Below are 17437 nucleotides of genomic sequence, written 5' to 3'. Positions count from 1 at the left end.
GGTCGTTTTCCGCTCGCTGTAAATATATACTCCCTCAAAAAGCTTTCCGTTTGGTGTCCGTAAATAGTTAACGACGTCCTTTCTTGTTCGCTTCGTCCCAGCTAAGCGAATAACTAAGAAAGCAGAGACAGCGAGAGGAAGAGTTGGGAGAAATTGGTGGGGAAGAAAGAGATGGGGAGCGGCTGTTTCGCCTGCACCGGACCGAAGGTGGACGAGAAGGATCGGATCCAGCAAGCCATAGGTATTGGAACGTGAATCCATCGAAAAAGATGGCAGCTTTAGACTCCTTTGGTTGTGTGTCTTCAAGATGATCGGCTCGTTCGTCGATGAGCTTGTTTACTTGTTAATGCGTGAAACGAATTGATTATGCTCCTCCTTTCGAATTGTTTAGACTTCACATGGAACAAAATCTGCGTCTAAATCCATCTACTCTCGCGGTGGGTTAATGGATTGGAAAAGCAAAAGAGCACTCTTTTCTCTAATTTACAGATGAATCCGCATCGGTGTGCTTCAAAACTTGAAGCCACACTTTGCAAAAGAAGATTTTGTTTAGTTAATTTGATTTTTCATGTCTAATTTTGTGCACAGCATTTGTCAATTGGCTAAGAAATATGAAAAGTTTTACCAAAATTTATAGGCTAAATCCATTGCCTTTCGGAAACATCCAGTTACAAGTGAGTCATAAGAATTCTTTGTATTCTGTCCTATTTTACTTCATGTTCTTCTTCTAGCAGATACACTGAAATGCACTGCGTCATGGGATGTTAAGAACCATAGCCCATGGAATGAGGGGGAGACATCCAGTAGTGGATCACGACCAATCGCTGCTCATATATTTTCATATCGTGAACTGGCTGCGGCAACCAAGTTCTTCAGGGCTGATTTCCTCCTAGGGGAGGGAGGATTTGGTCGAGTATATAAAGGCATGCTGGAAAGTGGCAATCAGGTCAGCGAATGTTTTGTGACAGCATTTCTTTTTTGCTTATCTTATTTTGTGTTCATCAAACATTAGCAAGTTGCAAATCTAAGTTTATAAATTAGAAATGTGCATGTTTTTCTTGAATTTTAAGGTGTGTTGATCTCTGGGTAACTACTTTTTTGAATAAACCATATAGTATTTCTCCACCTATAGTTCTATTTGGCAATCTGATGATTTTACCTAAGGATGTCTTTAATAGTAACAGTTGTGGTTTCTTTTTGGTCTGTTGGTTTGAGAATTTCATTGCATCTCCTATATGATAAATGGAGGACTAGGTTTTAGGTACCATTTAAAGTTGAGAAGAAGATTTTACTCAACGTACGTAAGTATCAAGTTGGTGACACACACTTTGCTGTTTTTTGGGCTAGATTGTTGCCATAAAGCAGCTCAATCCCAATGGCCTGCAAGGAAACAGGGAATTTCTTGTCGAAGTTCTGATGCTGAGCCTACTGCACCACCCCAACCTTGTTAATTTGATTGGTTATTGTGCTGATGGAGATCAAAGACTATTGGTTTATGAATACATGCCATTGGGATCCCTGGAGGACCATCTTCATGGTATACTACTTTCATGCAGCCTGAGTATCATACTCCTTTAAATTAGTAGACACTTATTTGTTCAAACTGATATTTATGTGTTCGTGTGGTTACGACAGACCTTTCTCCAAATAAGAGGAGGCTCGACTGGAACACGAGAATGAAAATAGCTGCTGGGGCAGCGAAAGGATTGGAATATTTGCATGATATGGCCAGCCCTCCTGTTATATACCGTGATTTAAAATGTTCTAACATTTTGCTAGATGAAGGATATCATCCCAAGTTATCTGATTTTGGCTTGGCAAAGCTTGGTCCAGTAGGTGATAACACTCATGTCTCCACTAGGGTGATGGGTACATATGGGTATTGTGCTCCTGAATATGCGATGACGGGGCAGCTGACAGTAAAATCAGATGTTTATAGCTTTGGTGTGGTTCTTTTAGAGCTCATAACTGGAAGAAGGGCAATTGACAATTCTAGAGGAGCAGAAGAGCACAATCTTGTTGCATGGGTAAGGATCTTGTCCTTTAATGGATATATCTTTCCTTTTGTCTCCGCTAAAACTGTTTTACACCTTTACTTGTGCTTCTTTAAATGGTGCCAATCTATCATTTGTCTGGTTAGCGTTAATATTGCATATATATCATCATATGGAAAATAGTTCAATTAGAGTCATTCAATTTTTAAGTTCATAAACAGAGTATGAGCATGTCAACCTTGATGTGCCCATGAAGAGGAAAACATCATGGGAGTTCAGATCAATTTCTATCATTCTTTTCTGTTTCCATCTTATTAATGTGTTACGTTTCATGGGCTACCAATTCTCCCCTATGTAGACTCGACTAGACTCCCAACACCAACTAGCATTCCTATAGGCACAACTTCTGTCAGTACTTTTTGAGACAGATTGAAGTTTGCTTCTAAACATACTTGATCTAGGCAATATTGAGCCAGTCAGGTATCTAGATCACAGCTGACTTGAGATATCTAGTTCGGACCAAATTTGTTCCTGAAATAGAAGTCAGTCTTCTGTTTACTCTCATTTCTGATCATTGAGTGTTGCCTTTTCCTTTAACTTCTGTTTTCTAGGTTCTTTGCTTGAGGCTTAAGAGATGAAGGGAAAAAAAAGCCTTGTTGTTATTCAAGGGAAAAATGCTCAACTCTTCCTTCTGATCTAGTTATTTTTTTGCTTGGATTATTTGATGTAGTAATGCTAGTTAATATGCTGTTTGGTTACAGGCGCGACCAATGCTCAACGACAGGATGAAATTTCGACAGATTGCTGATCCAGTTTTTCAGGGCCAGTATCCTCCAAGGGGCTTATACCAGGCACTTGCTGTTGCTGCAATGTGTGTTCAAGAGCAGCCTTCAATGAGGCCTCTGATGGCTGATGTTGTTACAGCTCTTTCTTACCTGTCTTCACAACCTAACAAACCCGAGAACCAACAGAGACCAAACACCTATAGGCTTACAGCAACCAGCACTCCTCATCGAGCGAGAAGAGATGGCGAAAAGAAACTGAGGTGGGGATCTGAAAGTGATCAGTTGAGGAGGTTGAAGTGAAATCAGTTGATACCCTTTCATGAGCTAAAGGTTGTATGTACCATCCATTGAAAAAGTAGATGGAAGTAGATATGCTTTGTCACAGATTAGAGCTCATCATCGGCGTCTCTTTTGGTTGGCTTATTGTTGTCCGATTAGTAAAATGTATTCTCTTTTTTATGGATATATATGATTATGATTCATTGTATCCAAGTAAACGTGCAAACAGCATGCACTTTTTTGCCGTTCTTTTGTTTACATGGTATTAAAATGTAGAAAGTTACACTGTTTGTATTCTTTTAAATCTTGTAGAATGAAGTGTTTGTATTTTTTTTCTTGCTATCCTTTAATATGACTAGTATTTCCCTCAATTATTGTCTGCTTGATCTCAACTCTTTATTCATTGGCAATGTTGGGTTAGCATTGTTTTTGTTGTAGAAATTCTGATCATTGTAAAAAGATGGCAATCTATCTTGGACTGCTCATCCAACCCAACCCAGGGCACATCTGATGTTGAATTATCCTATATCTTTATTCATCTCTGAGATCCTATATTTTTTTTTCAGGTATAAAATTCTATTTTAGCAAAACACTTGTGTTTCTGCTAGGAATAACAAATATTTCAACCCTAAAGACACAGATCATTAACACTAAAACTTGTTTAAAACTTTGTGAAGAGCACAAAAGAAACATGCATCCCAAGGCTGTCTCTGGAATAATAATGAGATTAGGAATAAATTATGTAGCATGTCTGCCAGTAGAATTTCCTAATCGCATTACCTACCATTGATCCAGATAATACATTAAGACACCTAATCACATTAGCTACCACTGATCCCAGATAATACATTTGATCTTGGAAACCAAGCAATGGATCACATTTGATGGTGTTGTGTGTGTGTGTGTGTGTGTGTGTTTGGTTCATGAAAACATAAGATTGTTTCTGGAAATGAACTTTCATTTTTCATTGGTTTCCGGAACAAAAACCAGAGAGACGCAACATCCAGCTCCAGATCTTCAGATTGCTTCCTCAAAGGATAAACCTCAAGTTCTTGGGCATCATTAAAACGAAGATGTGGCCACTAAACTTTTCTTTTAAAATAAATTACACTAAAAAGATATGCTTTTCTTATATCACCACCAAAAGAAAATGATCAGTCACCTGATTGCTCTTGCCTTTTTCCTCTCCATGTCTGCAGTATCCAGCTTTGAGCTCAGTACGAATCGTTCCGACCGAGCCTGCTTCTTCTTTGCTTCCTCATCAGTTCCATTGTGCACCCTAAGTCCAAACCTAATAAATGACAAAGAAATAAGAGAAATTACAGACTTCTAATCTCAGGGAAAGGCTAACAAATATCTAACGTGTCAACCAAAAGCAAGCACCTCTCTGCCCGGGCCATTCGGTCCTCAAATAATTTATGCACTAAAAGAAGGTTAATAATTGGAAAGTTAATTCTCAGCTAAATATATGATGACCAAAGAGAAAAGCATGATAGCTAAAAATATGCATACGGTTCTATTTAATTAAATAAAATATATTATAAATTTGATTAAATTTTAATTATAAAATCTTTTAATTACCATCATATATCCCTACTCTTACGTATAAAAAGATAAAGACCTCCTAGAGATAAGCCAACTAGTTATTAAAATTACATATCTATTTTTAATCTCCCTTAGGAACTAAGATCTCCTAGAGATAAGCCAATTAGTTATTAAAATTATATATTTATTTTTAATCTCTCTTAGTTCCTAATTCATCGCTCATAGCATTCATATGAAAAATATGAAGAGAAAAAAGTCTAGTTCTCTTTATACAACAGCACAGTTTTCAGATCCAAAAATAATACATGTATAGATCAAATAAAGATTATCTTAATTACATCAAAAAATATGCATTATAAATTTGATCTATCATTATTTAATTTTAATTTTTGGCATTAAAGTTTTTCCTATAACAATAGCATAATCATGATTTGTATACTTATAATTGGTATCAAAGTCATGTTTTGAAATCAAATACTTTAGATCGTAAAAATATATCATATCTATTTTGTATTTAGATATGTTTGTTAGCATCTTTGCTTGTGAAAAAATATTATCTAATTTTGATTTATGATGCTTGAACAATCCATCTATCTTGTCGATATGCTTTCCTATGTTGACTATTTTGTTGCTTGGATGTAAGGTTTTGATGGACCACTATCGACGGCTTGCTATTAGCGATAGTATTATTGAGGGCAATAACCTTCGATGATCACTAGCCTAATCACAAACAATGGCTGCATATGTAGTGGAAGTGTCTTGGGGTGCAAAGGTTAATAGTAACCATATGCACGGTTGTCTTGGTCATGACAACTTTACTACGGGTAGCATGTCTTGGTCATAGGTAGCTGCAATAGTGTCACTACCTATGGTGACTATAATAATGTCACTATAGTGGCATTTGCTGGCTATGACTATGCAAGCAAAAGCGTGGGCACAATTGCATGCCACAATGATCGTGAGGGTTCGTTGGGTGGCGTGTGTGCACAATCGTGCATGGGCACAATGGTTAGTATAGCACGAGAACTGTTGTGGTCATCAATCGATAGTGTAAGGATAATCGTCGCTTGCACACCGCCTACGACCATTGTGCTAGACACCAAAGGCTAACGGTTGTGTAAGCGGAGGCGTAGGCATAACTACATGCTGCGATGACTATGAGGAGTCATCGAGTGATGTGTGTGCACAACAACATGTGGGCATGGTATCACAAGGATGGTGAGACCACCAATAGATAGTGTAAGAATAGTTATCACTTAAAGTAATAGTCACAAGTAGCGCACAAGTGGTGGCCATAATCAACAATCGCACACTGTGATGGCCACATGCCTTGCGGAATGACCATGGAAAAGGAAGAAAAGAATTATGGTTTTATTTTTAAAATTATAGTATTACCCTTATAAATCCTTTTAATTTCAATTTATGCCACCCTTTAGAAACTATATATTTTCATTATATATCCTAAGAAAAATTATAGTTTTGCTCCTTAGATATTAAATTTTTTTGACTTGTATCCTCAATTATAAAATTAACTAATTTGATTTATTTTAATCAAATATTTTGAATAGACTTGATCATGATTATATTTTAATTGCTTGGCTAGATTTATATTTGATTAATCAAGTTTTAATTGAATTCAAAAAATTTAATTTTTGATTAATTTTTTACTTTAATCAAATTTAATTTTGATGACCATAATTAGGTGGATGGTTGGACTAAATTTATAAACCTAATTTGGGTAGCCTAATTCTAGACTTGCCCAATTAAATATGATTGATTGGTCTAATTTAGGATTCCATACAGAATTTTTAAAAAATATAAATCATATCTTTTTTACAGTTCTCTAATATGATATAATAATAAAATTTTGTATGTGATAATTAAAAATATAATTATTATTCTTAGATATTTTTTTGGTTATTCATAAAAATATGTTTATAATTATGAAATAATATTTATTTTTTATATAAGAATATTATTTATTTTTATCATAATTATAATTATCATATGCATTTTTCTTTATGCTAATTAATATTCAATAATTATTATGATTATTATTTTATTATTATTCAATTACTTCAACATAATTTAGATTAAATGGTACTTAGTTAATATTATTTGTAACTTATATTTCTAAGTTTTATCTAATTGGTAGTTGTGAAAGTGGCATACGATGGTAGATTTATAAGATTTAAATTATAATAAATATTTTTATTATTTATATAATATTTTAAATTTTATTTTATATTATTGTATGTCTTGCAATCATTAAAGTGACATAGATCAATAACTTATGAAACTACACTAAAGAATTAGTTCTTAACAATATTAAGAAAATAATATTCATAATGACATATATAATTAAGATACTTAAAAAGAATCTATTTCCAATAATTGTGTGATAGGGATGGAATGATATAGTTTTAGATACACTTATAGTTTAGGATTGTATACTCAAAGATAGCAATACTATTCTATAAGAATGATACTTGTCCTATATAAATAATTTTATATGAACACTAGAAATAAAATAAAAGGTGAAATAAAGATGGTATCAATAATTTAATATTTACTAAAATACTCAAAGTATTAATATTATTTTATTAAAATGATACTTCATTGTATTCTTATAAATATTCCTATATTTTTTGAATTAAATTATTATAAATAGGCTGAGCATATATAATTTATATTGGATGTGTTAAAGTTTGATCAAACTAGTTAAAAGGATCATAGACATAACTACTAAAAGTTCTATGGAATAAATAATTGATATAAATGATTGAAAAAGTCTAAAATACTCAATATTATATAATTATTAATAATATTTAGGCTTCATTACGGTTTATAACTAGCGTAGTAGAATATTTAATGATTAATCTTATTTTATTGATAAGTCATTATCTGATATATTAATGAAAGAACCGACTAAATTTAGTATAATAGTATTTGAGAAATTCAGGATTATATATATAACTAATAAAGTTATAAACTCAAACATTGGACATAAATGTAATTAAGTCCTTTCTCATATATTTAATTCTTAGTTTAGCTCATTTAAAATTCACTATAATAAAATTAAAGATAAATAAAACTTAAATGGTCTAACTAGTATATGTTTTTAAGAATTAAAATTAAAATAGGAAAGACTCATGATATTTTGGATAATACTCAATGAGTAATAATAAAATAAAGTTGAAGTATAAATTACTAATTTTTTTATTACTATATAAACTTATAAAAAGAAAAACTTGATAGTAGAGTACTTGTTTTGAAACAAGAAAGGATATGTGAAAAGAGATTGCATTAATCGCAAGACTTAACTTAAAAAGAAAAATATAAACTTGACTTTTATATATTTTAAATCAAATATTATAGAGGTTCCTTCTAATACTTGATAGATTAAATTTGCTGCTTTAACTCATTTTACTAATAATATAAAATATTTTTTATTATAAAAAATTATCTCAAAACAAAAGGGATAGCAATGAGAACTTAGAGCCTGTACTTAGAGACGAGGCATTTGATAGACATAATATATTCATACTATTTCTAAAAATTTAATTTCTCTATCTAGAATTGATGAGTTAGGATATTATCTTTGATAGTAAAGTTAATATATTTTATGATTTAATAAAAGTTAGTTCTGGAATTCTATGTGATGATTTGTATAGAATTAATTTGAATTTTGAGTTTACAAAATCATTAGTGACCTTACAATCAAATATTATATTAAAATATTATTTCAATAACGAAAAATCTTTTATATTATGACAGAGATGTTTAGGGCATATCTCCAATGAAAGAATTGAAAGATTAGTAAATGATAATATTTTAGAAAATTTAGATTTTATTGATTTTGATGTTTACATAGATTGTATTAAGAGAAAATAGCCTAAACATACAAAGTAAAATACCATAAAAAGTGAAGATTTCCTTGAGATTATTCATAATATATGTTGACTACTTTAAATTTCATATTTCTATGGAGAAAGATGTTTTATTATATTTATATATGACTTATCCATATATGATTATATATATCTAATATATGAAAAGTATCAAGTTATTGGTACTCTTGAGGTATGCATAAATGAGATCAACAAATAATTAGATAAAAAAATCAAAATTATTAGATCTAATAGAGGTGATAAATTTTATGATATATATGATAATTTCAATCAGAATATTGATCATTTTATTAGATTTTTAAGAAGGCGAAGGCGAGGTATTTGTACTCAATCTGTCTTACCAGGTATGTCATAGTAGAATATTATTACTAAAAGTAAAATCATACTCTTATGAATATATTAGAAGCATGATGAACTATTCCTCCTTACTTGAGTTTATGTGAGGTGAAGCTATTAGAATAACTATACATATCTTGAATAGGGTTTCGATTCAATCAACTCTATTTGAGCTATGGACTAATAGGAATATTTGGGTTTGTCTTGTAGAGATAAGAGTCTTCAATTCATATGAAAAAAAAAAAGATCTAAGAACTATTTTTAAATATTTTATTAATTATCCAAAAAATTCAAGAGATAAAAATTTTATTATCTTAATTATAGTACGAAAATAGTTGAATATGATAATATAAGATTTCTAAAAATGATGAAATTAGTGGGAGTGAAAAATCTAAAAAAATTAATTTTGATATCAAGAATATACATATTAATATTTCTTTATCATTTCCTATTTGAGAGATTGTTGTTTCTCAAATTATTAAAAGAATTAATGATGATAAATAATAAAATAATATTGATGAACTTCACATGTTGATGTCATCATTAATGATCTCGTAGAATAACAACAACCGATAATTTTGATAATTTTGAGAAGATCTCAAAGGAAAAGAAAACTTATGATTTTTTATAATTATATGATATATTTAAAACAATGACATAGAAATCAAAAGAGATTTCTTATCATTTTCATAAGTCATGAAAAATAATAATCCTAAAAAGTGATATGATACAATGAAAGAAAAATTAAAATTGATTAACTAGAATGATATTCGAGAACTCATTAAATTATCTAATAAGTAGAAAAGAGTTACTCTATAATTAACCCGTTTTACTTAAGTTGAGTTTGACCTTTTTCTGATCAGACCGGCCTGTTTCCTGACGGAAGTAAACTCTGATACGGCCCAAGATTCTATTGAAATATTTGAATTTATGAATGAATCAGGACGACATATCGGGCAGATTCCTCGCCTCCGTTACGCCGCTGGGAGTGGCGGATCTCATTCGAAACGTTGCCGACGGAAGCGCAGCACACCACAGAAACCCGATCCGGTAATTCCACCACATCTCTCTCGTCACCGCTTCGCTCTCTCTTAAACGACTCCATAAGCTTCGGAGAATAAAATCGTAAAATCATCTCCCAAACAGATAAAATAAAATTATTTACTCCTCTATCAACAAATCAAGATATTAATAATTTTTACGATTAATTCCAATTACAGGAGATAGAAAGTCTAAATTACCCTCACCATTCGATCTTAATCCCTACTAGTCTCTACTTACCTCACTCTGTCCTCATATCGAGGGAGGTCGAGGTTGAGCTTTACCACCAAAGTTCTTGATACTTCAGAGCCTTTGCCGATGGCGGCAGCAGCGGCAGCTGCAGCTGGGTGAGCATCGAAATCCTATGCATTTCCTTCATGCCCTTGATTCGATTAAGTTTTTGTTGAACAATGGAGTCATGTTGATGCAGTTTCGCGAAGGAGGTACTGCCTCCGAGTCTCGACTCGACCTCGAAGCCACCTGCGATCTTCGACGGCACCACCAGGTAGCCAATCGATCAATCCACCGTTCGATTTGAGGCAACTGTTGTTGTTCGGATCAAAGCTTTTGATTTGCTTTCTTTTCGTATTTGTTCTTGAAGGTTGTATATATCTTATGTATGCCCATATGCGCAACGCACCTGGATTGCTAGGAATTATAAGGTAATCTTCTGTTTCTTTCACTGTTTGGATAGATGCGAGAAGCTTAGGAGTGTCAATTTGACCCTCTCTTTTCAGTTAATTATATATAAATATTAGATTTTTGGGAAGATGTTATACCAAATACATGACAAGTTTTTGTTCTTGAAGAGCAGGGAGTACAGGAAAAGATTAAATTGGTTCCTATTGATCTGGAAAATAAGCCCGCTTGGTACAAGGAGAAGGTTTATCCCGCAAATAAGGTTTGATTACTTTATGGTGTTATTTGGTGATATGTTTTGTGGAAGTAGTATTAAGGTGGTGAATCGTCGCTTAAAAGGTGCCATCGTTGGAGCATAATAACAAGGTGAAAGGAGAGAGTCTTGATCTGGTGAAGTATATTGACAAATATTTTGAAGGGCCAGCGTTGCTGCCCGATGTAAGTGATTCCTTGATATTTGTCATGAGAGGAATGCCACATCATGTTACAAACTTGTTCATATTCCATCATGAAAATTACAGGACCCTGCAAAACAGCAGTTTGCAGAGGAGCTGTTGTCTTACAATGATTCCTTTAACAAAGCTATGTACAGTGCAATGCCTTCTAATACGGATGCTGATGATGATGTTGGTTAGATAAAAACTATCCCCTAACTTCTATCATCTACTTGGGCAAAGAAAGTTAAATGCTTAACCACTGATCTATACAAGACCTGTTTTGTATCAGGTGCTGCCCTCGACAAGTTAGAAGATGCCCTATCAAAATTTGACGATGGACCATTTTTCCTTGGCCAATTTAGTTTGGTGAGTAACTGCATGTAGTCGATTTTTTTATGTATTATATTGCCTTGCTGTTGTTTATTTATCATCAGAATGGAAGAAAGTTAAGAAAAATCTCAGACTACATATTAATCTTTACTGATTTGCATGTTTTACATGTTGCTAAATCTGTAAATGAGTTTTATATCTCAGCTGATATCTTTTACCATTTACAATTATGGGCTATGTCATAGCTTGAAGTTTTTCAGCCGTGTGCTTTGAACTACATGTTTGGTGAATAACTGACAATGTACAATTTGATTTGTTGCTAACATCTAAAAATTGTAGTAGTAAAAGAATATTATCTGATTACCATATTGTTCTGTCTTAATCCCTAATCTGCCTATTTAAATATCAGTGTCAATTATTATCTTTGTTGATACTTTCCATAACTCATTACTTGTTTGGTTGATTTTCCACCTTTCTAGAGTTTGGAAATCTGTACTTGAGTATTGTTGATTTTTATTTTCACTTCCTCCATAATTTTGGTTTAGTAATTTCATTGTTCCAAAAGAATCCATATAAAACTTAAGTTTGATTTATCTTTCTGGAAATCTTAATAAATATATGTAAAGCGATAATTTTTTTATACTTTGAGAACTCCAATTTGTAGTGTGCATGCTTGACATTGTCACAGAATTAAGTTCCAAAACATGTTCTTATGTGGTTCCTTGACTTACTAGTGCTAAAATTCAGGCACTTCGTCAGCTTGCTAAATTTTAAGTTAGTTACTAAGAATCTAAAACTGTTCATGATTGATGTCTTTAAAAAACACAAAACATTGTTCTACATAAACATATGGAGAGAATTAGACTTGTGATAATATCAAGTTTCGGTAATTGGCATGTGTAACATGTTATTCATTTCATGGTGCTTTAACTGTTATGTTTGGTAATATGTGATACTTTATTTGGGGAGCAAATTTTCATTATTTGCTTGCTTCTTTTCTGAGATTGTAGAGGTGATATTTCTGCATCAAGACTTGTAGTGTGTCATGACTAAGTTCTGTCATTTTCATATGGTGATCTTGTTGTTATTCTAATCTTATATTTTTCCTATTGTGTAATTTAGGTTGATATTGCTTATGCTCCATTTATTGAAAGATTCCAGACCTTCTTTGAGGAGGTGAAGAACTATGATATCACCAAAGGAAGGCCTAAGCTGACATTGTGGATTGAGGTAGTTCCATGCTCATATTGATCTTTGAATGCTCTATAATGTGTGATCTTTCTCATCATACCAAGTTGTTCGAGGTGGTGTGACAATTCCCTATGGTCAACTACTTGGTTCATTTTGCAATTCTGTAACAAGAAGATTCTTTTACATGCAATAAATCAAACTTCTGATTTAATTAACATGAAACTAGAAGACTATCTGTTTGCAATGTTCATTTGAGAGTTTTTATTTAGTTGGTGTACAAAAGAGAAACTAATACTATGCTTTACTGAATTGTATTACTGCAAATATTAAATTTATAGCCATCTTCAGTAAAATTCTACATCTGCAAGCAATTATTCTCAGGTTTCTGTTTCCTTTTACATAGTTAAGTTTGTTTTTCTTCATTTGTATAACCTCTCATTCCTATCTTACCCTTGTCTGGTAAGCTTGTCACTTGAGATCTATCTTCCTTAAACTGTGTGCCCTGTTAAGCCTTTTCTTAGTACATACCAACTCTACTTGTAGTCTTTGGTGCTCCTGGATGAATTAATTTTACCATTTGACCTAGTCTTGCTATGTATGTACTATATCTTTACATGGAAAGAAAAAAAAGTGTATGCAGAATCATAACATTAGAGCTACTAGATGGTATATGTCTCCTCTCCTATGATAATTAGGTTTTCTTGATAAAGGAAGGTCTAACGCGCCATGAAATATGAAAAGACCCATGAGAATATGACTTCTTGCTTTGTAACATATTTGGTACTCCCATACTAGGATGTAAACAAGTATGTATAATCCAACTCTTTTATACCACCTACTTATAGATATGCTGAACAATTTATTTGTTGTTTTAGGAATTGAATAAGATTGATGCCTACACACATACTCGACGTGATCCTCAGGAGCTGCTGATGAGGACTAAGAAGCGCTTTGGGGTAAAATATTATTATGGTTTCTCACTATGAATTCAGATTCATATGTTGTAGTTCAGTTCAAAAGCTATATGATATTTACACAGTCTTTTTCTGTTCTTTGTTTTCAGATTGCGTGAAGAAACCTTCATGCTTCTGTTCTTCAGGTTCTGATATCACTTGTTTCATCTTCTTCGTGCACATTTTGAGGAAAAAAGAAAAGAGGAACCGTTGGCCTAGATTTTCTTCATCTATAATAAGATTAATGCAATGAGATATGTAATGTGGAAGTAAAACATATCTTTCTCCTATTAATTAGAGACATGGAACCGTTTTAAGTTTCTTGCAATGCTTTGCATGTCTACTTGCCTTCCTTTCTTGCGTTTCTGTCGTTCTTCCCCCCCAAAGCCAAATGACTCTTTGATATTAAAGGTCATAATTATTGTCCATGAATAGTATGGATTTTATCTGGGAGCTTTCAAGATGGAATAATCTTAGCTTCAACGTTGGAAGTAGAAAGTACAAAAGTGTGGCCTTTAGGACTTTGATGTCCTTTGGGAATGTGATTGGCTAGTAAAATATATAGTATCCGAGTTTCACAAACTAAAACTAACATACCAATAGAAGTATAAATAATATATATACGTTATTCTCACTTAGTGATATGATTTATGATGTTTATGTTCCATAAATATGATAAATGATATGATCATTTTTAGCTTTTAGATTGAAGTATATGTTTTTCAAAAATATCATTCTTAATGTTTTACGAAATTTTAAATGAGCATACATAAGCGTTCATGTTTAAGTTAATCTAAGCTAAAATATGCTAGTGAATTTAAATATGATGTTAGATTATGGTAATAAATATGTATATATTAACTACAAGTAACAGTTGAATCTTAATTGACCTTAAGTGAATCTCAAGGTTTGAATTAGTATGAACATGATTAAAGTAAGAAAGTTTAAGTTTTAAACCTTATGTATATGGAGGATAATAAACTACTTAGGCATGGATAGAGTAATTAAAAATTAAATGGAGATACAAATTAAAAAAAAATTATACTAAATGTTGAGATACGTAAGTGAGATTAAAAACGAGTTTAGATAAAAAATGTCAATCTTATCAAACCAAATTAAACTCAATAGAAGTTGTTGGAACATTAGAATTATATTAATAAAAGCAAAAAATAAAAGAAATGAAATGAAAATTTTGAAATGAGGTCTAATTAAATTGAACCTTAGGCGTCAAGGCAACCTTTTAAGTACCTCTATTATTTTGATCTCATCCTCTTTACTAACCTGATCATTTCACTTCCTCTTTAGCCATTCTTTGAGCTTTTCTTATGGAGATTAGGAAACCTCATTTCTAGGAAGATTGAGGTAAGGAAAACTCAATTATTCCCTTGCTATACTTGGTGTTTTAATTTTATAGATTATAATATGATCTTTTTAGTTGCTTTTGCGTAAACTAAGCTTCTAATTTATCTTTGATTTTTGGATATGTTTTGTATGATTCTAAGGCCTCTAGTATTATCTTTATGTGAGATCGGTGCATAGAGTTATGATTGTCCTAATCTAAGGTACTCAAAATCCTCTATTTTTTAAGGAGTTTTATTTAAGCTGAATTAATCCATTTAGGGATATAATTATGTTCTAGTCTTTTGATACATTTTAAAAGGTTTTATTAGGATTCGGTAAGATTTTGAATTAAGTAAATACTATCTTTATCCACCAAGAGGTTTGTAAGTTCAGATAATCCCAACTCAATTTCGGCAGAATAGAATAAATATTGGTAGTTGAATTAGGAGGGTAGTTTAGCCTCCAAATGATTCGATCTTAAGTTAAATTTTGGTCAATACTTAGTTTTATATGTTTTCCATAAAATTTTATAATAATTCAGGATCATTTAGTCAGTTAGAATATTGAAGTACAATTTCTTTGTAAAATTGTAAGATGGTTTGATTGGTGATAGTTAGTTCATTTGATTATAGAGTGAATTGTTAGAAAATTTGATAGTGGATTCTAGATAAATTTTTTAGGTTAAGTATAATTTACTTTATGTGGGATTTTATCAAACTTTTTATATGGATTATTGTAATAAATTATTTTAAATTGATAATTTAAGAGGTAGGGTTTTTAATTAAGGCATCCGCTCTCAATTTGATAAGTGTATCACTCTCTAGCATACTCAATCATTAAGGGATATGATCTTTTCTTGGTATCTTCACTTTTGAGTTCAATTAGATAAGTATAAGTTTAATATATTATAAAATACTGATCATATAAATTATTATATGCATAATATATTTTAGAAAGCATGTTTTGAATGATATAAGATATATATATATATATATATATATATATATATATATATATATATATATATATTATAAGAATAAAAATCTATGAATTGTGATGAAAATGTATTGTACGCGTGCATATATGATGACGAGTGATGTAAGAGTGTACATATTTTCGTTGTGAGAGTGCACAGATATGTTACGATGTGCAATGCATGTATATGCTATGATGTGCAGTGTGAGAGTATATGTATGTTTTATAATATGCGATATGAGAGTGTACGTATATATTATGATGTCTGATATGTTAGTGCACGTATATATTATAACGTGTAGTATGGGAGTGTCTCTATATATTATGACATGTGTAGGATTGTATATATATATTATGATCACGTACAGTGTGAGAGTGCACGTATATCTTATGATGTTAGAGCTAGCCCTAGGAAATTTACCAAAGGGTAATTTTGGCAACCAACAAAGATAATAAAGCGAAAAGAATAAAAGCGACAAGAACACCATATTTACCAAGTGGTTCGGTCAATTAACCTTGACCTACATCCACGGACGAAAGAAGAACAAATCACTACTATAAAAGGGACAATTACAAATGCCTTAGGAAGATATTCCTAGGCCATAAAACACCCAAAAATACTAAACAAGAAAAAACCCAAACTATAAGCCTAAACTATTTAACTGAGTGTGGACTTAAACCCAAAGCAAACACTTAGGTTTTTCTTGTGGTGCCTCTGACTTCAAAGCCCAGACCCTTATTTATAGTTCCAATAGGAGATAATAAGCTTGATTTTTCCGATGTGGGATTATGGGACTTGCCAAACTAACAAATCTCCACCTTGGCATGTCCCAACAAAACTTGCTCCACCTTCTTCACAAAAGCCCCCAATCACCAACAATGAATACCAACCAAGTCCAAGCACTGCTTGAACTTGTAAACCGGAAGAGGCTTCATAAGCATATCAGTTGGATTGTCCTTCGTATAAATTTTCTGACCAAGGACCTTTCCCTCAGCAATGATATCCCATTTGCCTCCAACAATTTTCTTACCCGAAGGTGGCTTCACAAGATCCCAAGTTCTATTCCGATGGAGAGATTCAATTTCTTCATTCATCGCGATCAACCACTTAGCGGAATTATCACAAGAAACTACATCTGAGTAGGAAGTAGGCTCACCAACTTCACTTGTTTCTTCTGCAACAGACAAAGCATATGCAACTAAATTTGCATATCTTTGTGGTGGTCGAATATTTCTCCGTGGTCTATCCTTAGCTATGGAATATTGCTCTTCCTCTGGATCATCTGCGTTAGTAGACTCGGGACCATCTACTGGCATTTTTTGAGTAGAAGAGTTCAACTTAAAAGAATCTGAACTACCAATCTCAAGCTCCACCTGCTTCTGCGCACTATCATTTATACAACTAGTAGAATCCTCTGTAGAAGATAACATAAACAATTCATCAAAAGTAACATCTCTACTGATTACAAATTTTGGGGATTTGGGATCAGAACACCATAATCTGTATCCTTTCACCCCAGAAGCATACCCAAGGAAAATATATTTTTTAGCTCGAGAATTTAATTTTCCTTCATTTATTTGCATGTATGCTAGACACCCAAAATTTTTTAAATCAGAGTAATCAGCAGGAGTACTTGACCAAACTTCCTCCGGAATTTTAAAGTTAAGTGCCGCAGAAGA

General features: G+C 32.3%; 2 protein-coding genes across 4 annotated transcripts; both read left to right on the top strand.

Moving 5' to 3' along the window:
• The first annotated feature begins 71 nt into the window (after positions 1-71).
• On the top strand, positions 72-3393 carry LOC103999864 (probable serine/threonine-protein kinase PBL7). Of its 2 annotated transcripts, none has more exons than XM_009421751.3 (5): positions 72-241; positions 735-946; positions 1348-1537; positions 1636-2027; positions 2756-3393. In XM_009421751.3, exons 1-5 carry the CDS (start codon positions 172-174, stop codon positions 3077-3079), a joined length of 1188 nt encoding a protein of 395 aa, XP_009420026.1. In that variant the 5' UTR covers positions 72-171; the 3' UTR covers positions 3080-3393. The 2 variants fall into 2 exon arrangements, with proteins under 2 accessions (XP_009420026.1, XP_009420025.1); XM_009421750.3 differs by having other exon boundaries at positions 732-946.
• A 6688-nt stretch (positions 3394-10081) lies between these two features.
• On the top strand, positions 10082-13769 carry GSTL1 (protein IN2-1 homolog B). Of its 2 annotated transcripts, XM_009421749.3 has the most exons (10): positions 10082-10238; positions 10322-10396; positions 10493-10553; positions 10706-10792; positions 10870-10968; positions 11052-11160; positions 11257-11333; positions 12420-12527; positions 13364-13444; positions 13552-13769. In XM_009421749.3, the coding sequence occupies exons 1-10, from the start codon at positions 10210-10212 to the stop codon at positions 13558-13560; spliced, it is 735 nt and encodes a 244-aa protein (XP_009420024.2). In that variant the 5' UTR covers positions 10082-10209; the 3' UTR covers positions 13561-13769. The 2 variants fall into 2 exon arrangements, with proteins under 2 accessions (XP_009420024.2, XP_065035269.1); XM_065179197.1 differs by lacking the exon at positions 13552-13769 and having other exon boundaries at positions 13364-13474.
• The last annotated feature ends 3668 nt before the right edge of the window (positions 13770-17437 follow it).

The sequence above is a fragment of the Musa acuminata genome, unplaced genomic scaffold (genome assembly GCF_036884655.1).
Source record: "Musa acuminata AAA Group cultivar baxijiao unplaced genomic scaffold, Cavendish_Baxijiao_AAA HiC_scaffold_1138, whole genome shotgun sequence".
In the NCBI taxonomy this organism is placed as follows: Eukaryota; Viridiplantae; Streptophyta; class Magnoliopsida; order Zingiberales; family Musaceae; genus Musa; species Musa acuminata.
This window is presented reverse-complemented; position numbering and strand designations above follow the sequence as displayed.